This window comes from Somniosus microcephalus, chromosome 10, assembly GCF_052327205.1.
Source record: "Somniosus microcephalus isolate GS21.2 chromosome 10, FLI_Smic_1.0, whole genome shotgun sequence".
NCBI classification, from domain to species: domain Eukaryota; kingdom Metazoa; phylum Chordata; class Chondrichthyes; order Squaliformes; family Somniosidae; genus Somniosus; species Somniosus microcephalus.
Genome location: NC_140996.1, coordinates 196,983,077 through 197,005,342, shown reverse-complemented (window position 1 = coordinate 197,005,342; position 22,266 = coordinate 196,983,077). Strand labels below are relative to the sequence as shown.

The 22,266-nt window shown below is 47.3% G+C and overlaps 1 protein-coding gene across 2 annotated transcripts in view; it reads right to left on the bottom strand.

Annotated features, from left to right (window-relative positions):
• The window catches only part of LOC147111970 (FRAS1-related extracellular matrix protein 2-like), a 319,343-nt gene that overhangs the window by 53,313 nt on the left and 243,764 nt on the right, over positions 1-22,266 (bottom strand). For both annotated transcript variants that reach the window (XM_085999403.1, XM_085999402.1), the window contains exons 7-9: positions 12,992-13,141; positions 8,098-8,307; positions 2,420-2,617 (exon numbers count right to left, since the gene is read on the bottom strand). In XM_085999403.1, the coding sequence (XP_085855529.1) occupies positions 2,420-2,617; positions 8,098-8,307; positions 12,992-13,141 (558 nt within the window). The remainder of the gene's footprint in view (positions 1-2,419; positions 2,618-8,097; positions 8,308-12,991; positions 13,142-22,266) is intronic.

The window sequence follows — 22,266 nt, the reverse complement described above, 5'->3', positions numbered from 1 at the left end:
CTCTAATCGCTTCCTTAAAAAAGTACCCCCACAGCAACTTCCCTCGTTGCCTTTTTGAGCTAAATCTGCTGATGCCAAAGCTTGACATACTGCTTGATTCTGAACTCAGCTTTCTAACCCCATCCAGTCCCTTGCTAAGACCCTATCTCTAACTCAGTACTGTATTGCTGAAATCTCAATCCATATCTTCATCGCCTGAAGCATTGACTTCTCCAACTCTCTCCATGGCAGCCATGCTGCTTCCACCCTTTATAAACTATAGTTAACCTACAATTTTGTGGCCCATGCTTTCTCCTGTACAAAGTTCCACCCATTCACCCTATCTATGCCAAGCTCCAATTGCTTGCTGTCCCCAGCGAGTCAACTTCCAAGATTCTTGTCCTCATCTGCAAAACCTACCAGGGCCTTGCTCCACCCTTTTTTGAGGAACCTTGTTCAGCCACGCATTGCATTCTCGGACTCTGGATTACTGCTTGTTCCCCATTCCCTCTATTCCACATCAACAACTGATCTTTCAGTCACTACATCCTTTCCCTGTGGCATTCGCTCCCAAAACCACTTTGTCTATCTGTCTCCATTCCCACTCTCAAAATCCTCCCAAAAAAAACCCTTCTCCTTGACTTTGTTCTCCCGCTCCTGAAATGCCCTGCTTTTCCGGCTCAGTGTTTAACTTTTTCATCCTCGAGTCCTTGTTAAGTGCTCTGAAATGCTTCATTTATATCAGAACACAAGGCACATGCAAGTTGTAGCTGTCCCCTGAAAGAGACAACGTTAAGAAGCAACTCCTGAACAAAAAGTTTACAATACAGTACAACAGAAACAGGCCAGTCATAGCAAAAACTGTACTTTCAAGATGTTTCCCCTCCTCTCCCTAATCCAATAGAAGCACCATCACCACATCTCCCAGAATGTAGAAGATCAGCAATTTTGTTGCGCTATGTTTAAAGTAGCTAATACAACAGATCTGAAAATTAGTATTGAGGCTAATGAAGTCAGAAGCTGTGTTAAAACATGGAAATGGGTATTTTATTCTAAAAAAAACAATTTTTGAAGATTTAACCAATTGTGTCAATTCCTTTCCTCCCGTCAACCATATATGTCATCACATATCATCCTTCAGTGGATGGTCTATGTGGGAAGTATAAATGTGCTTACATCAGCACGAGTGAACCATTTCGGATATACACTCTCCTCCGAGGTGGAAAACTCAAATCCTGCAAGGTGCTCCATCTGGTGGCCAGATTGAAAACTAAGGGATCTCTCGAATACTGCCCAGCAGATTCAAGTAATCAACAATTGTAGCACCTGAGCAAGTGAGCCTAAAAGACACAATTCCAGTTAGCATTCCTTTAAACCTTCTAAAAATCTGTTTTGGGTGGGTTATTCTGAACCCTTTGACATAAACTACTTTTGAAAACTAAGGTGGAGAATCTATTACATTTCTTCCTATTCTTTAGGTCGATGTGTTCGGTGCCACAACCACAATAGGGGATACAATATAGTGGGTGTTCTCCACTTATAAGCCCAGAACACAAATGTTTAAAAGCTTCGAAAGGAATTTACATGTCAAAATAAAACTACAGCAGGTTGATTTTAAAAAGTTGAGAGAGAACTTCTGAACTGAAGTCCTGCCCTCTATCGTACATTTCAGGTGACTGCCTTTTTCATTATGTCCTTACTTTAGAGATTGCACATCAACATTCCATGACAGATTACAGTCCTTTTGCAGCTCCACATACAGGATTTCTCACAGAGCTAATATTTCTGCAAATTCTAAAGACGTGAATCAGTCAGCTGCCGTGAGCAGACCACAGCTTGACGAAGGTTACAGTTAGCTTGTCGGCGGCCTCACGTATCTGCCGAGCATAAGTGGGACAGTGCTGCATTTCTAGTGGTGGGGAAGATTTGGATTTTTGACGCGATGTCCAACAGTATAAATTCCAGCCACGATGCACATCTGAACACACTTGCCCTCACTACTTGGTTTAAGATGGCAGTGCTCCATTATAGAAAAAGGAAAAACTTCCCTTTAGAAGGGCATTTCCCAATAGATAATTATATAATGGCAATGATAAGGTTGAATGGCTCGAGGGGCTGAATGGCTTACTCCTCTTCCTAATGTTCCTATGTACACTCAGGAATTTGAAAGACAGATATCCCTAGGCAAGGTACCGTGGCAATATTAGGGATCTAACTTAAAAAACGATAACATTTTTTTAAATAAAGGAAAAGGAGCATTTAAGGATTTTGAAAGTTGTTTCAGACAAATTAACAATATAAAAGGTTTTGAGAGCATCTGCAAGTAATATGCTGCAAATGTCGCACATAAAAGGATGAAAAGAATAAGAAGAGAAAGACCTGCTATTTTTGTTGACTAGGAGCTGGGGGATTTACATTATTTCTCTATTATGTACAGTACCTGGAAGAAATGTAATGACGGAATCATCTGTGTTTGGACGTTCAGCAAAATCCATCATGACCTGAGCAGACGCCTGGCGAGTATAGCACCGAACTGTGGATTTGTAGCTGATGTCACCGCTTCGGTAAACAATTGCTGTGACCTGACCGTCATTCTCTTTCCCCACATATGAAGCATCTTTGAACTGCACCTTTGGTACTTTAAGGAAAAGGAAAGTTATTCACGTATTGTTTTCCCATAATTGTTCACCGAGTGAAATATAACACAATTCTCTGTTACACAACTACACCTGCGCCTGACAAAACTGACCACTGCATATTTTTTTGTTGGTTTTTTGGTCACCTTGGTCACCAAAAGACACAACCAAATTTTAATCTCGTAAAATGCTCTGCAACTATTTATTTTTGTGGTTGATTCAATTTCACTGATTACATGGGTGAAACAAATCCATTAATGCAAAATCCCCAGAAATAGTTCCCAGCCAATTTAGCACCATTTGCCAATGCGCTGGAAAGTAAATTAAAATCTAGTCAAAGATCAATCATCAAAAAAAACCCACACACACGCGCACAGGAAAATCTTGTAAAGTTTACATATTACAGAATAGTGTTTTCAATAGGGTTCGACACAAAACTTGTTTTTTGCTGTGAAAATCTGCGAATATAATTTTAAATGATTTAGTTCAGAAATATGTAGCCACACTAACAGGTGAACCAATTCTGTTGATTTAAGAAAAAGGTTAGTAAGATAAATAGAGGGTTTCTCTGAGAAAATTTTTAGACATGAAAATTAAGACAAATATTTACTTGTACCCCTGCCTATTTCTTACAGTTAACAGGTTATCATAACGTCACTTAGTTAGCTAAACATTTCAGTCTCCACTTTAAACATTTAGGCCTAGAAATTCAGTATAGCCACTTTTGGGGCGGTAAAGTCGGGCGGCCGCTAAAGTTTGCGCCCGCCGGAAAGTGGAGGCCACTTCGCCGATATTCAGTAGCTTTGGCCAAGGAGTTTGCTCGAGCGCTAAAACTGGCGTTGGACGCCTATCTTTAGGCGCTAAGCCGGCGGTGCAGACTGATACCGCCAAGGCCGGGCGCAGCGCAGGTGCGGTCATGTTTTGATTGACAGCAGACACCCTGGCGCCGGCCAGCTCTTAAAGGGGGAAGGGTCGACTTGGTCTGCTGCCACGCCCTGGATACTGCAGCCCTCCAGCTAGGCCTAAACACTGCTGCTGGAGAGAAATAGCGCCAGCAAGGATGCAGAGGGCCCGTGAGCGAGCGCAGCGCTTCTCTGCCCATGATTTAAAGGTGCTGGTTAGGGCTTTGGAGAAGAGAAGCCATATCTTGTTCCCGGACAGTGGCAAGAAGCCTCCCAAGAGGGTGTACAGGAGAGCCTGGAGGGAAATCGCCCAGAGGGTCACAGCCAACAGCGATGTCCCCAGGACTGGTGACCAATGCCGGAAAAAGTTTAACGACCTCACTCGGTTGGTCAGGGTGAGTACCCTTTCCAGTGTCCTCCTCATCCTTGCATGTGCACCTCACATTATGGGCAAAGGGACCTCAAAGGCCTAATGGCCAGCCCTCATCCAGCAGCTATGGCACTGGCATGAACTTCAATTGCACTTTCTGCACTTTACACACTGGCCAAGGTATTCGACCATGGGAGGCAGTGCACACAACAACAGGGCACCACACTGGCCAAGCTATTCGACCATGGGAGGCAGTGCACACAACAACAGGGCACCACACTGGCCAAGCTATTCGACCATGGGAGGCAGTGCACACAACAACAGGGCACCACACTGTACTTAGAGGCCGTCCTTTCTCTTGCAGGCCAAGCTGGCCCAGAATCTGAAGAGCCGGACTGTCACCGGGGGAGGCCGTGCCCAGTTCCAGCAGCTCAGTGACCTGGAGGAGCGCGTGGGTCGACTCATGGGTGCCCGGGTGATTGGCCCCGTTGCAATTGGAGATGCCGACCCTGTGCTGGGCCCCAATGGTAAGGACATGACCGTTTGGACCTCTCTCGTTCCCCTTGCGCTTCAGATCTACATCCTTTGCCACTGTCCGACCAATGCGCAGAATGCCACCACTCATGCCTCCCTCGCTGACGCCCTGTCCTCACTCTAAAGCTACTCTTGTGCCTTCCTGCTTTCAGCTGGTGAGGAGGAGGTCCCTGAAGCTGCGAGTGTCAGTCCCTCGGAAGAGGAGGACGAGGAGGAGCAAGAGGAAGGCGGCACATCGGGGGAACCCTCATCCGCGCCAGGGGATGGCAATGGAGGGGACACGTCTTGCCTGGAGGAGAGCCAGGGGAAAGTGTTGCAGGGGGGTGTAGCTCCTGTGCCCAGTGGCGTCCAGCCACGCGGGAAGGGTCGGGCAGCACGGCTGCCTTCTCCCCAGAGGGGGGGAAGTGTTGCAGGGGAGTGTAGCTCCTGTGCCCAGTGGCATCCTGCCACGCGGGAAGGGACGGCCAGCTCGGCGGCCTTCTCCCCAGAGGGGGGAAGTGTTGCAGGGGAGTGCAGTTGCTGGGCCCAGTGGCGTCCAGCCACGCGGGAAGGGTCGGGCAGCTCAGCGGCCTTCTCCCCAGAGGGAGAGTCCGGCCTCCAGTCCGGAGACGGTCCTCGCCCAGGAGGTGCGCCTCCTTGATCAAATGTCCGCGGACTCGGATCGTCGGCACACCGAGTTCATGGGGGTTGTGGCACGGTTGCCTGAGGCCATTGAGTCCCTGGCTCATAGTGTGTCCGATTTCGGGGCCTCACAGGCCAGGGGTTTCGAACAACTCGCGGCAGCACAGGCCAGGGGTCTCGAACAATTCGGGGCATCACAGGATGCGAGTCGGGCACAATTCGGGGCATCACAGGACGCGAGTCGGGCCGAATTCAGGGCAGCACAGGACGCGAGTCGGGCCGAATTCAGGGCAGCACAGGACGCGAGTCGGGACGACTTCAGGGCAGCACAGGCAGCGAGTGGAGAGTTGATCAGTGGTGCCGTGCAGTCACTGGCTGGTCTGATGCGGGCACAGACCAGGGCAGTACGGGCACTCACTGCTGCCACACTCGCTGTGTCACGCACGCATCGCCAGGGCACCCGCCGCGCTGCTGCAGCACAGCGGTCTGGCCTTCACCAGATTGCTGCGCTTGCTGCAGTGCCAGCCCGGCCGAGTGCCAGTGTCTCTGGCGACCAGCGAGCGCCTGGCATCAGCCAGCTTGCCCCCATTGCTGCAGCCGCCACTGCCACTCCCCCAGCAAAGCTGCGACGAGCTGCTGGAGAGACTGATGCTGCCCAGCCACAGCTGCAGCAGTCAGCAGCCGGCCCCTCGAGGGCCGGAGCTCGTCTAGGCCGACCCCCAAGGGCATCTGCCGTCACGCATTGTGCCCCTCAGGAGCCTTCCCCCAGCCTTGCAACACCCACAGGGCCCAGGTTGAGGCGGAGCAGCAGGTCGGCCAGGGGCCGGAAAAGCCTGGACAAGGACTCGCCCTCGGCACACAAAGTAGAGTGTGTTGCCAAATGTTTTTTTATATGGGGGTGTTTGCGTTCTCTATGGGGGGGTTTATCTTGGTAAGGCCGAGGATGAAGGCCATTGTTTTTTTATATGGGGGTGGTTGTGTTCTCTATGGGGGGGGGGTTCTTTTGGTAAGGCCGAGGATGAAGGCCATTGTTTTTTTATATGGGGGTGGTTGTGTTCTCTATGGGGGGGGTTCTTTTGGTAAGGCCGAGGATGAAGGCCATTTGGATGGACAAGTTTTGTTATTCCTCCCCAGGTTGTGGGAGTGAGATATGTTTTTGACTGTTTTTTGGGAGTGTTGCCTGTTTTTGGGTATCATGTGGGAAGGGTCCTGAGTTTGTTCAATAAAGCTTTTTATTTATTCAGCTTGTCCATGTGTGATGTTTCAAGTGGTTGTTGCGTTAACCGGCTGAGGGCTTGCGGAGCGGCTGCATTCATGTGCCTTCATTGCCACAAGCCATTCCCTGACAGGGGGCCTAGAAGTGTCGTTCAATAAGCCGCCGACGGACGGCCCTTGGACCTTGTGGCTCCCTCCTGGGCTGGTACTCCTCCTCCTCATGGTCCTCCTGCTCGTCCTCCTGAGGTGGTGGTCCAACGTGAGGTGGCAGTGCCGGAGTCCTGCGGATAGCCAGGTTGTGCAGCATGCAGCAAACGACGACGAACTGGGAGACTCTATCCGGCGAATACTGGAGAGATCCCCCGGAGCGATCCAGGCAGCGGAACCGTTGCTTGAGGACGCCAATCGTTTGCTCTATGATGTTCCTTGTGGCTTGATGGCTTTCGTTGTATGCCTCCTCAGCAGGGGTCCTGGGCGCGCGGAGCGGGGTCATGAGCCATGTACACAAAAGGATAGCCTTTGTCCCCGATAAGCCATCCTCTTGGGGGAGGCTGTGCCTGGAACATGTCAGCCACAGTAGTCTGGCGCAGGATAAATGCATCGTGGCTGCTGCCTGGAAAGCGGGCATTGACAGCTAGGATGCGCTGCCTGTGGTCACACACCAGCTGTACATTGAGGGAATGGTAGCCCTTCCGGTTGCGGTAATCCTCGGCATTGTCGATAGGTGCCCGCATAGCCACATGCGTGCAGTCAATGGCGCCCTGCACCATGGGGAAGTCGCGATCCTCGCAAATCCGACTGCACGCTGCTCCTGCCTCTCCAGGGTCATGGGGAAGGAGATGAATTGGTGTCTCCTTGTGAAAAGGGCATCGGTGACCTGCCGGATGCAGCGATGCACGGCGAACTGGGAGATGTTCGCTATGTCCCCAGCAGCGGCTTGGAAGGAGCCGCTTGCATAAAAGTTCAGAGCCACCGTGACCTTCACTTCCACCGACAGAGACGTCCTGCACATCAGTTGTGGACGCAGATCTCTGTGAAGCAGCTGGCAGATCTCTGCAACCACCTCCCTTCTGAAGCGCAGCCTCTTAACACAATGCGCGGCAGGCATGGTGAGATAGGACACCTGCTGGCGGTATTCCCTGAGTGGGTAAGGCCTACGTTGCCGACGCCGGATGGCCCCTCTGCGTCTAGGCATGGCTACCCCTCTCACACAGCGTCTGCGAGCCCTTCGCACATAATGCTGGAACTGAGGGTTGGGACCCCATGCAGCCCCAATATACTTGCAAACAGTGAAATCACAATGAGTCAAATTTCCAAGCTCTGGCCAGAAGCCAAAAATACCTCTCCTATGTTGGCCCAAATCAGTAAGGTCTCTTCCTTGGTCTCTGTCCAGAAATCCGTAGTACTAAAGTCATTGCAGCAAAATGGCTGGCCTTTATAGTTCAGTCTAAGTGCCCTTTAATTAGCGCTCCCCGAGGCCCGCAGGGCCTCTGCTGTGTTCCACTTCACAGTTCTTAACAGCGCCACGCCCACATTGGGCGGGCGCCACTGAAGTTCCAGTTTGGGGCGCACAAACGGCGTTGCACGATGAAATGACGTCATGAGTTGCGCGCGCAGCTGAGCGCGCGCAAACACTTTGCGCTGGCGCTAAATATCAACTGAAGTTGGGCGTAGGCGCAGATCGTTCTGCGCCCGGCCGCTAAGTGCCTAGCGCTCGAGATCTACTCCTCTTATGGCGCTAACGGCTGGCGAACGCAACTGAATTTCTAGGCCTTAGTGGCTTCATGGCATGTCTTTGGAAGCTATCAGTACAGCAACGCTATGTAAGGTGAACACTTACAATCTGAGACAGAGTCATTAATGAGCACGGTGACTTTGCTTGGTTCCCCGAGGACGGCATTCATTGGCATGCGCAGGACAAGCTCAAACTTCTCCGGCCCTTCGAGCACTGGCTGACCTAAATCATCAAGGATAGTAACACGGAAAGTCTGCATGTTCACTCCAGGTGCAAAATCCAGGTTGCGGCTTATGCCTACATAATCGACGCCAGCTGGAAAAGAGCACCCAATGATTAGGAATACTTAGATTGCAAGTTAATGATCATGAAATTGGGGATCCACATGTTTTTAAACTGTCTCAGCCTTTCTTTAAGCTCCCATTTCTAGGCCTCCTTCAAAAATATCTGTATTTCTGATCATTATAATACCAAAGTTGATTCGGAGCGGTTATACCCGCACACATCCAGTGATAAAAAAATCCTTAAGTTGTGCAGAATTTCGCAAGATGTAATACCACTGTGTTCTTAAATAAAAGTAGAGCACATTCACAACATTCAACAGTTTTTGGTACTTTTAAGTTAAGCAAGTCTAGGGTGTTTTCCAGAAGTGCAATTACATGGAATTTTAATTTTTGACAAATTGAAGCCCAACAAAAGTGAATTTTTCAGTAAAAACTTATTGATCAGATTTTAATTTAATTTCTAATACACTTTTTCTCTTTCGTGGCTCCAGTCACAGATTTCCAAAGGTAAAGATTAAAATTGGAGCTGTTCTTGCATGAACACTTACTGCACGCATAGCAAACTCCTCTCTGTGCCATTTTAACGCAGATGTTAGCCCATTTAAAATAACTGATGCTTGAATATATAAAACTAGCTGAAGTGCCCGGCGGTGCCGAGGGTCTTTTGAGGGCATGTTGTTGTTGGAAGAGAGAGAGCGACTGGGGGGGGGGGAAGCGAGAGAGCGACTGGGGGGGGGAAGCGAGAGAGCGACTGGGGGGGGGGAAGCGAGAGAGCGACTGGGGGGGGGAAGCGAGAGAGCGACTGGGGGGGGAAGCGAGAGAGCGACTGGGGGGGGAAGCGAGAGAGCGACTGGGGGGGGAAGCGAGAGAGCGACTGGGGGGGGAAGCGAGAGAGCGACTGGGGGGGGAAGCGAGAGAGCGACTGGGGGGGAAGCGAGAGAGCGACTGGGGGGGAAGCGAGAGAGCGACTGGGGGGGAAGCGAGAGAGCGACTGGGGGGGAAGCGAGAGAGCGACTGGGGGGGAAGCGAGAGAGCGACTGGGGGGGAAGCGAGAGAGCGACTGGGGGGGAAGCGAGAGAGCGACTGGGGGGGAAGCGAGAGAGCGACTGGGGGGGAAGCGAGTGAGCGACTGGGGGGGAAGCGAGAGAGCGACTGGGGGGGAAGCGAGAGAGCGACTGGGGGGGAAGCGAGAGAGCGACTGGGGGGGAAGCGAGAGAGCGACTGGGGGGGAAGCGAGAGAGCGACTGGGGGGGGAAGCGAGAGAGCGACTGGGGGGGAAGCGAGAGAGCGACTGGGGGGAAGAGAGGGCGGGGAGGGAGAGGGCGGGGAGGGAGAGGGCGGGGAGGGAGAGGGCGGGGAGGGAGAGGGCGGGGAGGGGGAGGGCGGGGAGGGGGTGGAGGGGAGGGGGGAGGGGAGGGGAGGGCGGGGGGGGAGGGCAGGGAGGAGGGGGGGAGGGAGGGGAGGAGGTCGGGCGGAGGGGAGGAGGGGGGGAGTGGAGGGGGGTGAGGAGGGGGGGAGAGAGACAGAGGGAAGGAGAGAGAGAGGGCGAGTGGCCTGCGGCCGCAAATGGAGCCAAGCCCCGAGAACAGGCGTGAGCCGGCTTGAGGCTGAGAGACGGCCACGCTCGGTTGCCGGGGTAACCCTTCCCCCCCTTCCGAGCCCCCGTCCTCCCGAGCACCGGCCGCGTCGCCCCGCTCCGCACTCCACCCCCGAGAGCCCCGCTCTCCGAGCCCCGCCCGCCCCGCAGTCCCGAGAGCCCCGCTCTCCGAGCCCCACCCCGCCCCGCACTCCCGAGAGCCCCGCCCGCCCCGCCCCGCACTCCCGAGAGCCCCGCTCTCCGAGCCCCGCCCCCCGGCCGAGCCGGCTTGAAGTCCGCCGATTGCGGCTGTGCGAGATGGCCGGCGGGCCCGGTTGCCGGGGTAACCCTTCCTGCTCACCAAGCCCCGGCCGAGATCCGCACTCCCGAGAGCCCTGCCCCCCCCGCCCGAGCCGAGCGCGGAACAGAGAGAGACGCCGCGTCTCAGCTGCTCCTGCTGCGCGTGCACCCTGACCCTCGTGGCTGACGCCGTTGCCCCGGGTAACGTGACACGGGGGGGGGGGCCGGCGGGTGAGGAGCTTAGCAGAAGCCGTGGGAGAATTACCTAGGTCGGCCTGGCTGGGCAAGAAACACCCAGGCTTTCAGGCCTAACAAAAACGGGGAAAGGTAGGAAAAAGAATCTTCAGGTTAGAGAAAATATTTACAAATGAATGAAGTTTTTTTTTAAAACAATTTAATAAATTCAATTTTATTTTGCTGGAAATGTATATTTGAAAAGAAAGACGCAGAAAGCAGGAAAAAGAATGGAAGCAAGATGGCAGCTACTCACCTCGGTTCAGAACGATAAGGCCCACCCACACATGCACCGATTGGTCGACCGTCAGGTCACCAAAGCGTAGGATTGGTCAATCGTCCCGTCACTCAACCGTAGGAGGGCCCGGCCGCACGCGCCAGCAACCCGGCGTACGATTGGTCGACCTCGAGGTCACTCTGTCGCTAATGAGCGGATAATGTGATGCTAATGAGCGGAATGTTGAAGGTTTTTCGGATACCGCGGGCGCGATTTTTGCCCGGCCGAAACGTAAATACGCTTAAGACCGTTTTGGAAAGGTAAGCTTTCTTTCGACGTAACGCACGCGTAGGTACGCTCTATAACTTTCGAGCGCATACCATACAGACGCACACGTGAGGACAGACAGAAGGACAGACAGACAGAAGGACAGACAGAAGGACAGACAGACAGAAAGAAGCATCCGTTTATATATATAGATAGATGGTGATAGTTATGTAAAAAGGGATATTTTGTTCCTATGAGTATAGAGTCATCTAGTTTTAAAAAAAAGCAGGCACACCCAAACACAAAGGGTTTGAATTTCTAGTCTTCTATGAATCACCTGTCGTAACTTCAATGGAAAATCCGTGGAAAGCTAGTAGATACACCATAAACGGCATTTACGCTGTATTTCCAGGGTTTTGGTAAAGTTACGGCAGATGATCGGGAGCTCCCCATGGAAATTCAACTCCAAAATGTTCAAAAAGGGTAAATAACACAAATTGGCCCAAGTCTGATCACTTTTGGTTCAGGATTTGGTTCAATGATCACCAACAGGCAAGCTTTATTAGGAAGCGCCAGAATGAATTTCTGTCACTTCCTGAACACTTCCTATTTTTACATGAAATTAAAGAACAAGTTAGGTTAACAACTATTGGACTGTTATAAAAAATGGAACAAGCATTTGTAGTTCTTTTTGTTTTCGACATCAGTGGAGAGGTTTTAATTAAGGTGAATTTAATTAAGGGGAAATTGTTAAGTAAAGGTTAAAAGAAATTGACTTATTTTCTGTCTCCCATTTTGTGCAACAGACTCCAGGCTAGCATTTATTACTCTGTCTTCAAGGAGGTCAGAGTTACAAATGGTGAAGGTGCACTTCAACTACCTTCCTAGTACGCAGGGCACAGGAATGGACATGTTTACATTCCTGTGATAATGCATTTCTCAGCAATGTCCATTGATTTAAATCCAGCACAATGGGGTAAGACACCTTTGGTCATTTTGCTGCAAATAATAGAACTGTTTGCATTCCTTGGTTGAGCCATTTCTCAGTACAAGTGTATTGATTTACAATACTTCATTTGGAAAAGATGCCCCCGGGCACATTGTTTGAAGAGGCATTTTGATTTTCAGCCCTACACAGAAAATGACAAATGTTAGAGACACACAGAAACAAATTACTCTTAATCCTTCTAAACTACTCCTAAATAGTTTTGTGAAGGGGAACTCTCATAAGAGTCGGAATGTAAAATAGTTGAAGATTTAATTTGAGAATTCAAAAGACCTCATGAATTCCAATCATTTAAGCAACAATATTCTGCATGTTTACAAACAATAGCCCGGATTTTGCAGTAAAAATAACGGTAAAGCTATCAGGGCTCACAGTTATTAAAGAGTAAATCGGACAGCAACTTCCGGCGTCCGCACATACGCAGTTAAACGAAGTTGCTGTCAGAGTTCCCCTGTTCCTCTAAAAGCTGCACTCCAACAGTACCTTGCCAAGTGACTCGGCATTCAAACACATGAAGGTTGTGAAGTTGCGGTACTTAGCCACTAGATATGCCAGAAAAATTAGGTCTTGTCCATTCAAGTGTAAGTGAATTTTTAACGCCGTGGTAATTCCTAATTACTGCCAAACAACCTCTCTGGCACTGAAAATTTACTTTTAAAAGTGTGGAGTCTCATTCCTTCAGATTTTAATTATTGTTGGAGATTTTTAAAAATTCTAATTTTTTTTAACTTTTTCTTTTTGTTTTAGTTATCGCTCTGTCTGAATCCCATCTTTCTTTTCCCTCTTTTTATTTCATTTTCTGTAAATAATTTTACATTGAATTAATATTCTAACTTACACTTCCTGGTTTAGACTCTGCATGGCTCAGTAAGGATTCTTCAATCTGATTAGTCGAGGAGACACATTGTTGCTTGCCCTGTTGACACAAGCCCCAGATCCCCTATAGAGGATGCAGCGCTGTTTTGACTGTCTAATAACCGCAAATTGCAGTGCAAAAGCCCACAGAAAGTCTGTGGGCAAGTGTAAGTGTAATGAATGGCGGGCACCGTTCGTTTGCCGCTGACTGCAAAATCTGGGCCTATGTCTAAAATACCAACTAAATGTCATGCTCTCACCTTCAGCTGATGCTGGCTCTGTTTTGCGAGATCGAATTGTCACTGTTGCAGTCTTGGACAAGTCTGTTCCAGTTCGCCAGACCTGGACTTCCACATAGCCTTCACTTTCATCCACCTGATATTCAGTGTCTCCAAAGTAAAAAACTGGTTCTGGAATAAGGATAATATCAGCATTGTGAACCATGTGTACAACTAACTACTTATAGAAAAGACTAGGCAAAAATACCCAGGGAGCCAGGTCTTTAGCTTTTTCATACATATCACTCCATCTACAACATTATGGGCAAATCAGAAAGGATTCCCGTTCCTGATAGCTAACCAGTGACGTCTGCTGGAAAGTGCAACTGTGCAGGCATTAGGTGAGGGCAAAAATCAGGCTTGGCCGTAATGAACCAAGACCCAGATAGCCTGTTGACACTCGCTGCCCAGACTCACTCAGGGAGTCACTGAAAGGCATTTAGTGTCTATGGAACCATGCCTCAGATATCACAAATAGGAGGAGAAATCTGGGGAAAGATAACAAATTGAGATATGTGTGACCAAAATGCAAAGTTAAAAGTATTGTTCCTTTTAAACCACTTCGGCAAAAATGAGCTTCAAACAAAATGTAGTTGAAGACAATGGCAAAAATTAGGCTTTAAAATATATTATCCATTAACTTATGTTTATATTCACTCAAATAGCTTATCTGTGTTTTTTTTTTAATCTGATGTGTGGCATTGCATGTTGAAACAGAAGTTTTTAATTTTTATTAATATATTTGAGAATAATTGCTGACAAACCCCTTCAAATATTATGTTTTATAGGATTTTATTGATACATGTTTCAGCAGCTTGGACTGGGGCCTGTTGTCTGGTGTGGTTCCATTATGCTATCAGATTAACCTTGGGCAAACAATGTTCTAATTGCCTGCCAAGAAATTCCGTACATTTCTCACTTCTCCACAAAATGCACCATGAAAGCTGGATAATGAGACCAAAAAAAGAACGGAATACAGGCTGCTATGAGTCTGACATTTCACACCAAGAAACTGAAACTGATATTTCTTCACCTTAAATAGCTTGTCATTTTACACTCTCCAGAAATACTGCCAGTTATAACACACAAAGCGGTCTTCTTCCTCCATAGCCAAAGCAAGGACTTTATGTAGGATTAGAATATCCTCCCATTCTATTGTTTTCAAAATGAGTTGCAACACCATAACCTTTTGAGTACTTTAAAATCATTGCAACATTTACAGTGCTATATATTTTAATCATATAGCTTTTAGAATTGCATAATGGGAGCATTTATCAAGAATTCAGGTTCAGAGGTCAGCGTGCACAATTTTCCATACATGAACTTAAATCATGTGGGGCATGCTGGTGTCCATGCCTAAATTCCCACCCTATAATTGTTCTAATCATGCCAAGTTCTCCCAATGCACCAGGAGTGCAAATGCACATTTGTAGAGTTTGTATGTTTCTAACAGATACCCATTAATATTGCAGAGGCGGTTCTGCAATATGCTACTGTGTTCAATATTGCCCCATTTTTAGTACAGGGTGAGCTTGGAGACTGGTAGCAACACTGGAACAACTGCACAAGATTGCAAATGTGTCTTTACGATTCTGGCTGCAGGCATCCCCTAATGTTGGAGATGGTTCGTTTAGGACAGTAATGCGAGAGCTCAGCTCATCTGCAGTCAGAACAAAATGGCAGCGCTAATGGCAAAATCCAGTAATAGCCAATTATGCTTGCTGTTAATGGCACTTTGCCTCTGGAGTTGGGTGATGGATTGGACAGGACATCAGGAGAACCCCCTTGCTCTTCTTTGAATAGTGCCATGGACTTGTTCAGCTGAAAGGTCAGACAGGGTCTCAGTTTAACATCTCACCTGGAAGACAACATCTCAGACAGTGCGGCACTCCCTCAGTACTGCACTGAGTGGCAGCCTAGATTCAAGAGTTGGAGTGGAGCTTGAACCCATGACTTTCTGACTCGGAGGCGAGTGTGCTAGCACTGAAAACTTCTATTTCCCACATTAATGATGACCCAGTCTGCCCTGAGTAAGGGTGCCAGTTTGGTGCCAATTTGTGCAATGGATCTTTAACCATTAGGAACTAAGAATGTTCAAACTCACTTCACTTCAGACCTTTACAGTGACCAGTCTGCTTTGTATTCTAATCCAGATCCTAGTGTGTCCCACTTTTATCAGTTTTTTTAAGGTGATTATTATGGAGGGTATAGGAGCTTAAAGACTTAATTTTATGTTAGCTGATCTTCCTGTGGCATTACTCATGGAAAGTCTGGGGCTGAAGCATGGTTGTGATGTTCAGCTGCTAACAAGGCCTATGCCTTTAAGGCCCAGGTACTCTGTGGGTTAAATAGGTGCTGAGATCAATCAGTCTAATTGCTTTTTGGTAAGAAGTTTGCAGATTGTGAGGCGTTTGTAAATTTCCAGCTCCTAGTCAGAAAAAGTAACATGTTATTCTTTTATAATTGTTTTGATCCTTTTATGTGCAACATCTACAGAGGCTACCAAAACATTTTATATTGATCGATTTGTTTGAAACATCTTTTGAAATCCTTAAATGCTTTTTGCCGCTTTCAAAATTGTATCAGAGAAATTCTGAATTTGTGAGCAAAATTCTATTAAGTCTATGGATTGCAAACCATTTTAATAGTGCAGATGCAAATTACTCAGTTCAAAAATCATATTTCCTTCCCCACCCTCAAATAGTGGAGGCATTTCATGTGTGTAATGCACTGCTGAGGAGCAGCAGAGCCAGGTCTGAAATATTAGAATTTTAGGCAGTACAAGTGACAGATTGACACAACATTTTACGGGTACAAAATCTCTGTATTCCCCAAAAATGCTGTAAAGATCCTGATGGCTATGCAGCTTGTGAGGCTAAACTAGCAAAATGCTCCAACACCCCTGCTTGTACAATGCTTAAACAGATTTTAAGAGGCACTTGGCACTTGTCTGGCAATGGTTCTTTGAACCCTCACTTCCCTCCATGAATTAAGTGTTGTCTGGCGTCCCCTCACCGCGGTGTGGTGGAGTTAGACTCTTAATAGAGTAGGCTATGAAGCTGAATCCTTGCAGCGGTTGAGCTCTCCAATGTGCTGTTCTTTTAAAAAAAAAACATTTTATTGTACAAACTCTCTGCCCATTATAAATCAATTTCTCCCTCACTCCCTGTAAAAGTGCACTGGGAATTCACAACACCTAACTGATTCAAGTTTATTTGACACTGTTAAAATTGCGCTTCGTGTCACAAAAGCACCTAAATACTGACAAAATGATAGTCCTATTACACTGCAGGTTCTGATTGGAGTTCAATGCTTGCTGAGAGTAATGCAAGGTCAGTAGACCTGAGCTATACTGCCAGCTCTGTGCCAAAAATATGCTGGTGAGGACAGAGCTTCATATGAATACAGGTTAAACTTTAATGCCGGCAGAGAGACGGCTGTTCTGTGGGCTCTCTGCTAGCATGATAGATTCAAAACTAATTTTTGCTAGTCAATTTCCCGTGCCATTGTACATGGGGAGTCGGGCCCAAGTGCAATCTCCAGGCGAAGCAGGGTTAGTGACTGGTGGATAACTGGACCAGGGTGCAGAGACATAGGCCGGAATTTTCCCCTAATAATAAAACGGGTGGGTTTGGAGCATGGGGGCAGTTAAATTGTTAAAAATGGGGTACCCGACCTGATCCCGCCTTCAACCTGCCCACTTCCGGTTTTGCCGGAGGTGGGAAGGGGGCGACCAACCCGCTCCCAGGGGGCGTAATCTCAATTTAAATATCGTAATGAGGCTGGAAGCCTCTCTTTCCCCGTCCATTTTGTGTTTAACTGCCTGTGGACGGGTTTCACACAATTCGTGAAATCCGGCAGTTAAACAGAGGCAGGGGCTGCCGCATCCAGGAGGTAAGTGGCTTTATACCTACCTCCTGGATCCAGGGTCCCTGCCTAACCCACCCCTTGCGATCGGAGACCACCCCACGAGGCCTCCGATCACCACCCCCCCTCCAAACAATGATGAGGAGGCCAGCCCCGCTCCTCCCGATCCTCTCTCCCCTCCCCACTTGCGGTCCTATTTATAGGAACCTATCAATTTTGATGTAGAAATAGTTACCAAAATCCAGCCGAATGCGCTATTTTAACATTAAAAAATAAATCTTTTCTTCGAGGAAAGCATGCTTCAGAATCCTCTGCTCATGCTACCAGTGGGTATGGGTGCAGGTGGGGGCAGCATTTTCAAGAGGCATTTACAATACTAAAGTTGCTGCTGACATTCCTGCTCTTTACAGTTGTGCTGCAGTGACTGTGAAGCTGAGGTGTTGTGTGGCTTACTCCTGCATCGCTTCAATAATTATATTTCAGCAACTTGGCACCTGAATTGCACTGCACGGTTTACATTGCTGTGAAGCCAAACCTGCTTTGTATCAGTGATAATGGTTTATTATATATAACTGACTTAGAAAAAGCCTGTAATTCTGCCAAGACAGTCAAAAAAAATTCCCCTATACTCATGTAATGCAAAAATCAAGTCCGTTATGAATGATTCTTGAATTCACAGTGCTTTCGTAAGCTAGTATTCTAGTCTTCCACTGAAATGATCATCCAACTTTTGAGCATTAAACCCCGATATCAAGCTTTGTTGAAGTAACAGCCAGATCGTGAACCCATTCACGTCAGGTATGGATGATCCAAACTAAATGCAATCTCCCTGGGTTTATGCATGTATCCTGCAACAGATCAGCACAGCGATACATCAGCTGGTTTGACAGTTCAAGTCTCCAGATATAAGTAACATTAGCAATGCTGTGTCCCTGGTCAATGCCAGATCATGTGCGAAGAGTAGGGGGGAGAGCTTCATGCAAAGTGAAAAACTGACTAGAGTGTTAACCAGTTTCAAGGTACTGACTTGCACAGATTCAGGTCTTGTATAAAATGGCATTAAATTATTAGCTATGTGCACGCCCCGAGTTTCCCTCCCTGTGGAAAAATAGTGGGAGTGCTGCAGAAGATGCTTGTATTAGTCTGTTGTAAATCTTATGCCAGCAGTTGGGAGCAACTCTGGTGTCAAGATGTAGGAGTTGGTTAACGTTTTACAGTGAATATGTTACTGGATCCTTCTTCCTGAGAAATAATTCAGCGATTGTAGCCTAGATCTGGTCTTGTCACAACTGATTATGTGACTATTGAGGAACGTAAATGCTATTCAAAAAATGTGATTTTCTTTTTACATTTGAGTGTTTAATTGCAGCATTATGTCCATATGTGAGGCTTCCTTATGTATAGAAGCCACAGGACCATTGTACAACCTGTGCACTTTATGAAAATAACAAAAATCGACAATTATCTATTGTAAAATGTGGTGCATCAGTAATATGTGTGACTTTCACAGCAGACAGCTGGCTGGCAAAAAGACCACTTACTGCTATTCTACCGCCACGTTTATAAGATCCGCGCTCACTGGACTCATGCAAAGAGGCAGCTACCTCGCCAATCTTTTTCTAACTTTAAAAAGGATTCGTGCGATCCATTGAACTGAGTTTAACATTGGGCTAGATTTTCGTGTAGCCGTCGGGCGGGGTTTCAGGCGTGTGGGGGGGAAATCCCGAATTTGGGGGTCCCGACACCATCCCGCCCAAAACCCCGCCCCATGTAAGTTTCAGGGGCGGCGGGTACCCGCCCCGCACTGGGACCTGCCGAAACCAGGCAGGAAGGGATTAGTGCCAATTAACTGCCTGTTAACAGGTAGTTAACAGGCAGTTTTTAGCCTAATCCCTATTTTGAGGGGTTTCGTGTGGGTTCCCCGATGGCTCCAAACCACGCCAGGTTACAGCAGGCGGGCCGTCGGGTTGAAGGAGTTGGAGGGGTCGCGATGTTGGCGCTCAGGTGAGTGATGGGTGCATGAGTGTAAAGGTAAGTGTGTTTGGTGTGTCTAAAGTGTGTAAAGAACTTTTACTTACCTGTACTTACCTTCACAGCCTTTCTTCCTGTATCTGTTGGGAGCCCATCACTCAGCCGGTACTTAAAGCTGAACGGCTGCGATCTGTGAAAAGTGACAGCCTTCAGCTTTGAATGCTGCTGAAAGTTCTAACTGAGTCTGCGCAGAAGGACTCATGTCAGAACTCAGACTGTCAGTGTTTGACAGCTTCAAACAGCTGTGAAACACTGATATTTCATCTGTCAAGAACTCTTGACAGATGAAATTGCAGTCTGTGACGTCACTTGTTGCCAGGTGGCCCTTAATTGGCCTGCTGAGCCCGCTGGGCGGGCTTAACAAGGTCAATCAAGGGAAAATCACGCGGATTGGCCGGACGTTGAAGTAGGCGGGTCAAAAACCCGAAAGGGGAAGTCTCGCCTTCTTTCCAACAGGTTTGGGAAAATCTACCCCATTGTGTTTAAAGTTTCTAAATTAAATTTTCAGTTATACAGCAAAGTCAAAGTGGTGCGAATGCGAGGGAACCTACTCTAAACGCTTTCACAACTTGAACAACCTGCCACCAACTCGTCTCAAATCTAGAAGGCCATTTTTGATCGTCGCCGAAGCCCTTCAGCGATCTCCCCTCAGCCTCGATGACCGACGGTGAAATGCTTGGAAGAACTGTGACATACAGAATGGATTCCTTATAGGAGGACCCCACTGTACAACCTGAAGGATCAAACCTTCCTTACAAACAGTGGACAACCATCAACTGCCTCAGAACTGGTCATGGTGAATGCTGCCATCTTCTCCATAGATAGACGATTAAAGCATCCCATCATGAGACTGTGCAGCTCCTAATCACACCCTGGAGCACATCATTGAGCACGGCCCTCAGAGGAAATTCGCAGGCCGCCTACAAGATATGCACGCTGTTACACCGGAAGCTTTGGCCTGGATATCTGACTTAGATATTGACATTTGATTTGCTTTGCTACTACCATACGAAAGAAGGAACGCTTTCACACCCAGAGAAAAACACATCATTGGCACAAGGTAGGTGTTATGCTGCTCATTGGTGCAATGTAAAAATCATCCTGCACCAATTTAAGGCGTGCAGCACAACTGCAGCCAAATTTACAGGTTTTTACATCTGATAAATCTTGACTTATGTGCCAAATTTACTGTATATCCCGAGTTAACTGTAATGAGGAAATTATAAATCTAGTAAAATTTATAATTATGTCTAGACAAGTTTATTTATACACACGCACGAGTAAAACTGTAGTGTCCAAATGAGAATTCATTTAATTCAATGATGATCACAAATGCATAAACAAAATGAAATGAAGTTAGCTAGCACATTTTCATTCTTTCATCTTATATAGTCACTAAAGTTCTGAGTATAGGGACAATTCTACTTATGTGCTTAAAGAGGGGTTCTCTATTATTTTACACTAAGGGTTAAAGGGTAAAATCCTCTATTAAAAATACACACACTCAACCTTTCCATTCTCTCCTATTATTACCCTATCTCAAACTTTCCTTCTTTCCAAAGTCCTGGAAGGTATTGCTACATAAGAACATAAGAAATAGGAGCAGCAGTAGGTCATTTGGCCCTTCGAGCCTGCTCTGCCATTCAATAAGATCATGGCTGATCTTTTACCTCAACTCCACCTTCCCGCACTATCCCCATATCCTTTGATTCTCTTAATTTCCAAAAATTTAATCAACCTCTGTCTTGAATATACTCAACGACTAAGCAGCCACAGCTCTCTGGGGTAGAGAATTCTAAAGATTCACAACCCTTTGAGTGAATAAATTTCTCCTCATCTTAGTCGTAAATGGCCAATCCCTTATTTGGAGACTGTGACCCCGTGTTCTTGATTCCCCAGCCAGGGGAAACATTTTCTCAGCATTAACCCTGTCAAGCCCCTTAAGAATTTTGTATGTTTCAAATGGATCACCTCTCATTCTTCTAAACTCTAGGGAATATAGGCCTAGTCTACTCAATCTCTCCTCCTAGGGCAATCCCCTCATCCCAGGAACCAGTCTGGTGAACCTTTGTTGCACTCCCTCCAAGGCACGTATATCCTTCCTTAGGTAAGGAGACCAGAACTGTACACAGTACTCCAGGTGTGGCCTCACCAAGGCCCTGTATAAAGACTTATTTACTTTTATGCTCTAATCCCTTTGTAACAAAAGCCAACATACCATTTGCTTTCCTAATTACTTGCTGTACCTGCATGTTAACTTTCAGTGATTCATGTACAAGGACACCCAGGTCCCTCTGAGTGCAAACATCTCCCAGTCTCTCACCATTCAAAAAATATTCTGCTTTTTTGTTTTTCCTACCAAAGTGGATTAATTTCACACTTCCCCACATTGTATTCAATTTGCCATGTTCTTGCCCACTCAGTTAACCTGTCTATATCTCTCTGCAGCTTCTTTGCGTCCTCCTCACAGATTACTTTCCCAACCTCACAACTATTCTCCTGCCTCTTGTAATTCAAGACTCTTCAAACTGGCTTTCACTCCACCCACTGCAGTACTCTGGTCAAAATAACAAACAACATCCCATGTGACTGTCAATGTGCCTCACGATCTCTCCTAATCCTAACCCTAACTGCCTTTGACACCATTGGTGTCTCTTCTCTGCCGTTCACCCCAGTGACATTGCTCTCTCCTAGGCCCACATATCTGTCGCAACACAAATATTACTGTGCCTCCAATAGCTTCTCTTCCTTTTCCACCTCTGGTGTACCACAGGGTTCTATCCTTAGTCCCATCTTCTTTCTGTTAGAAATGCTGTCTTTCGGATGAGATGTTAAACTGAAGTCCCATCTGCCCTTTCAGGTGCGTGTAAAAGATCCCAAAGCACTATTAGCTCTCCCGCTGTCCTGGCCAACATTTAACCCTCAACAGTTTAATTGGTCATTTATCTCATTGCTGTTTGTGGGACCTTGCTGCACGCAAATTGCCTCAGTTCCCTACATTACAACAATGGCTACACTTCAAAATTACTTCACCCACTGTGAAGTGCTTTGAGACATTCGGAGGTTCTGAAAGGTGCTATATAAATGCAAATTTTTTCTTTCTTTAACTGTTGATGCTGTGAAGGTTACTGACCACCCTCCACCACCAACCCCCCCACCCAATAATGAATCACAATCCAAGCATTGGGCAGTTTTAATTGTTAAACGATTTATGTAGGCTCATTACCATAATTTTCCATCTGATTACATGGAGCAGTCTGTAAACCGCTGAGCCATCAAGAATGATTAGAACTCCATCCCCTGGGCTAAACCAGCCAGTCCAAGCTGCACTTAACCATTTCAATTGAGAATGTACAATT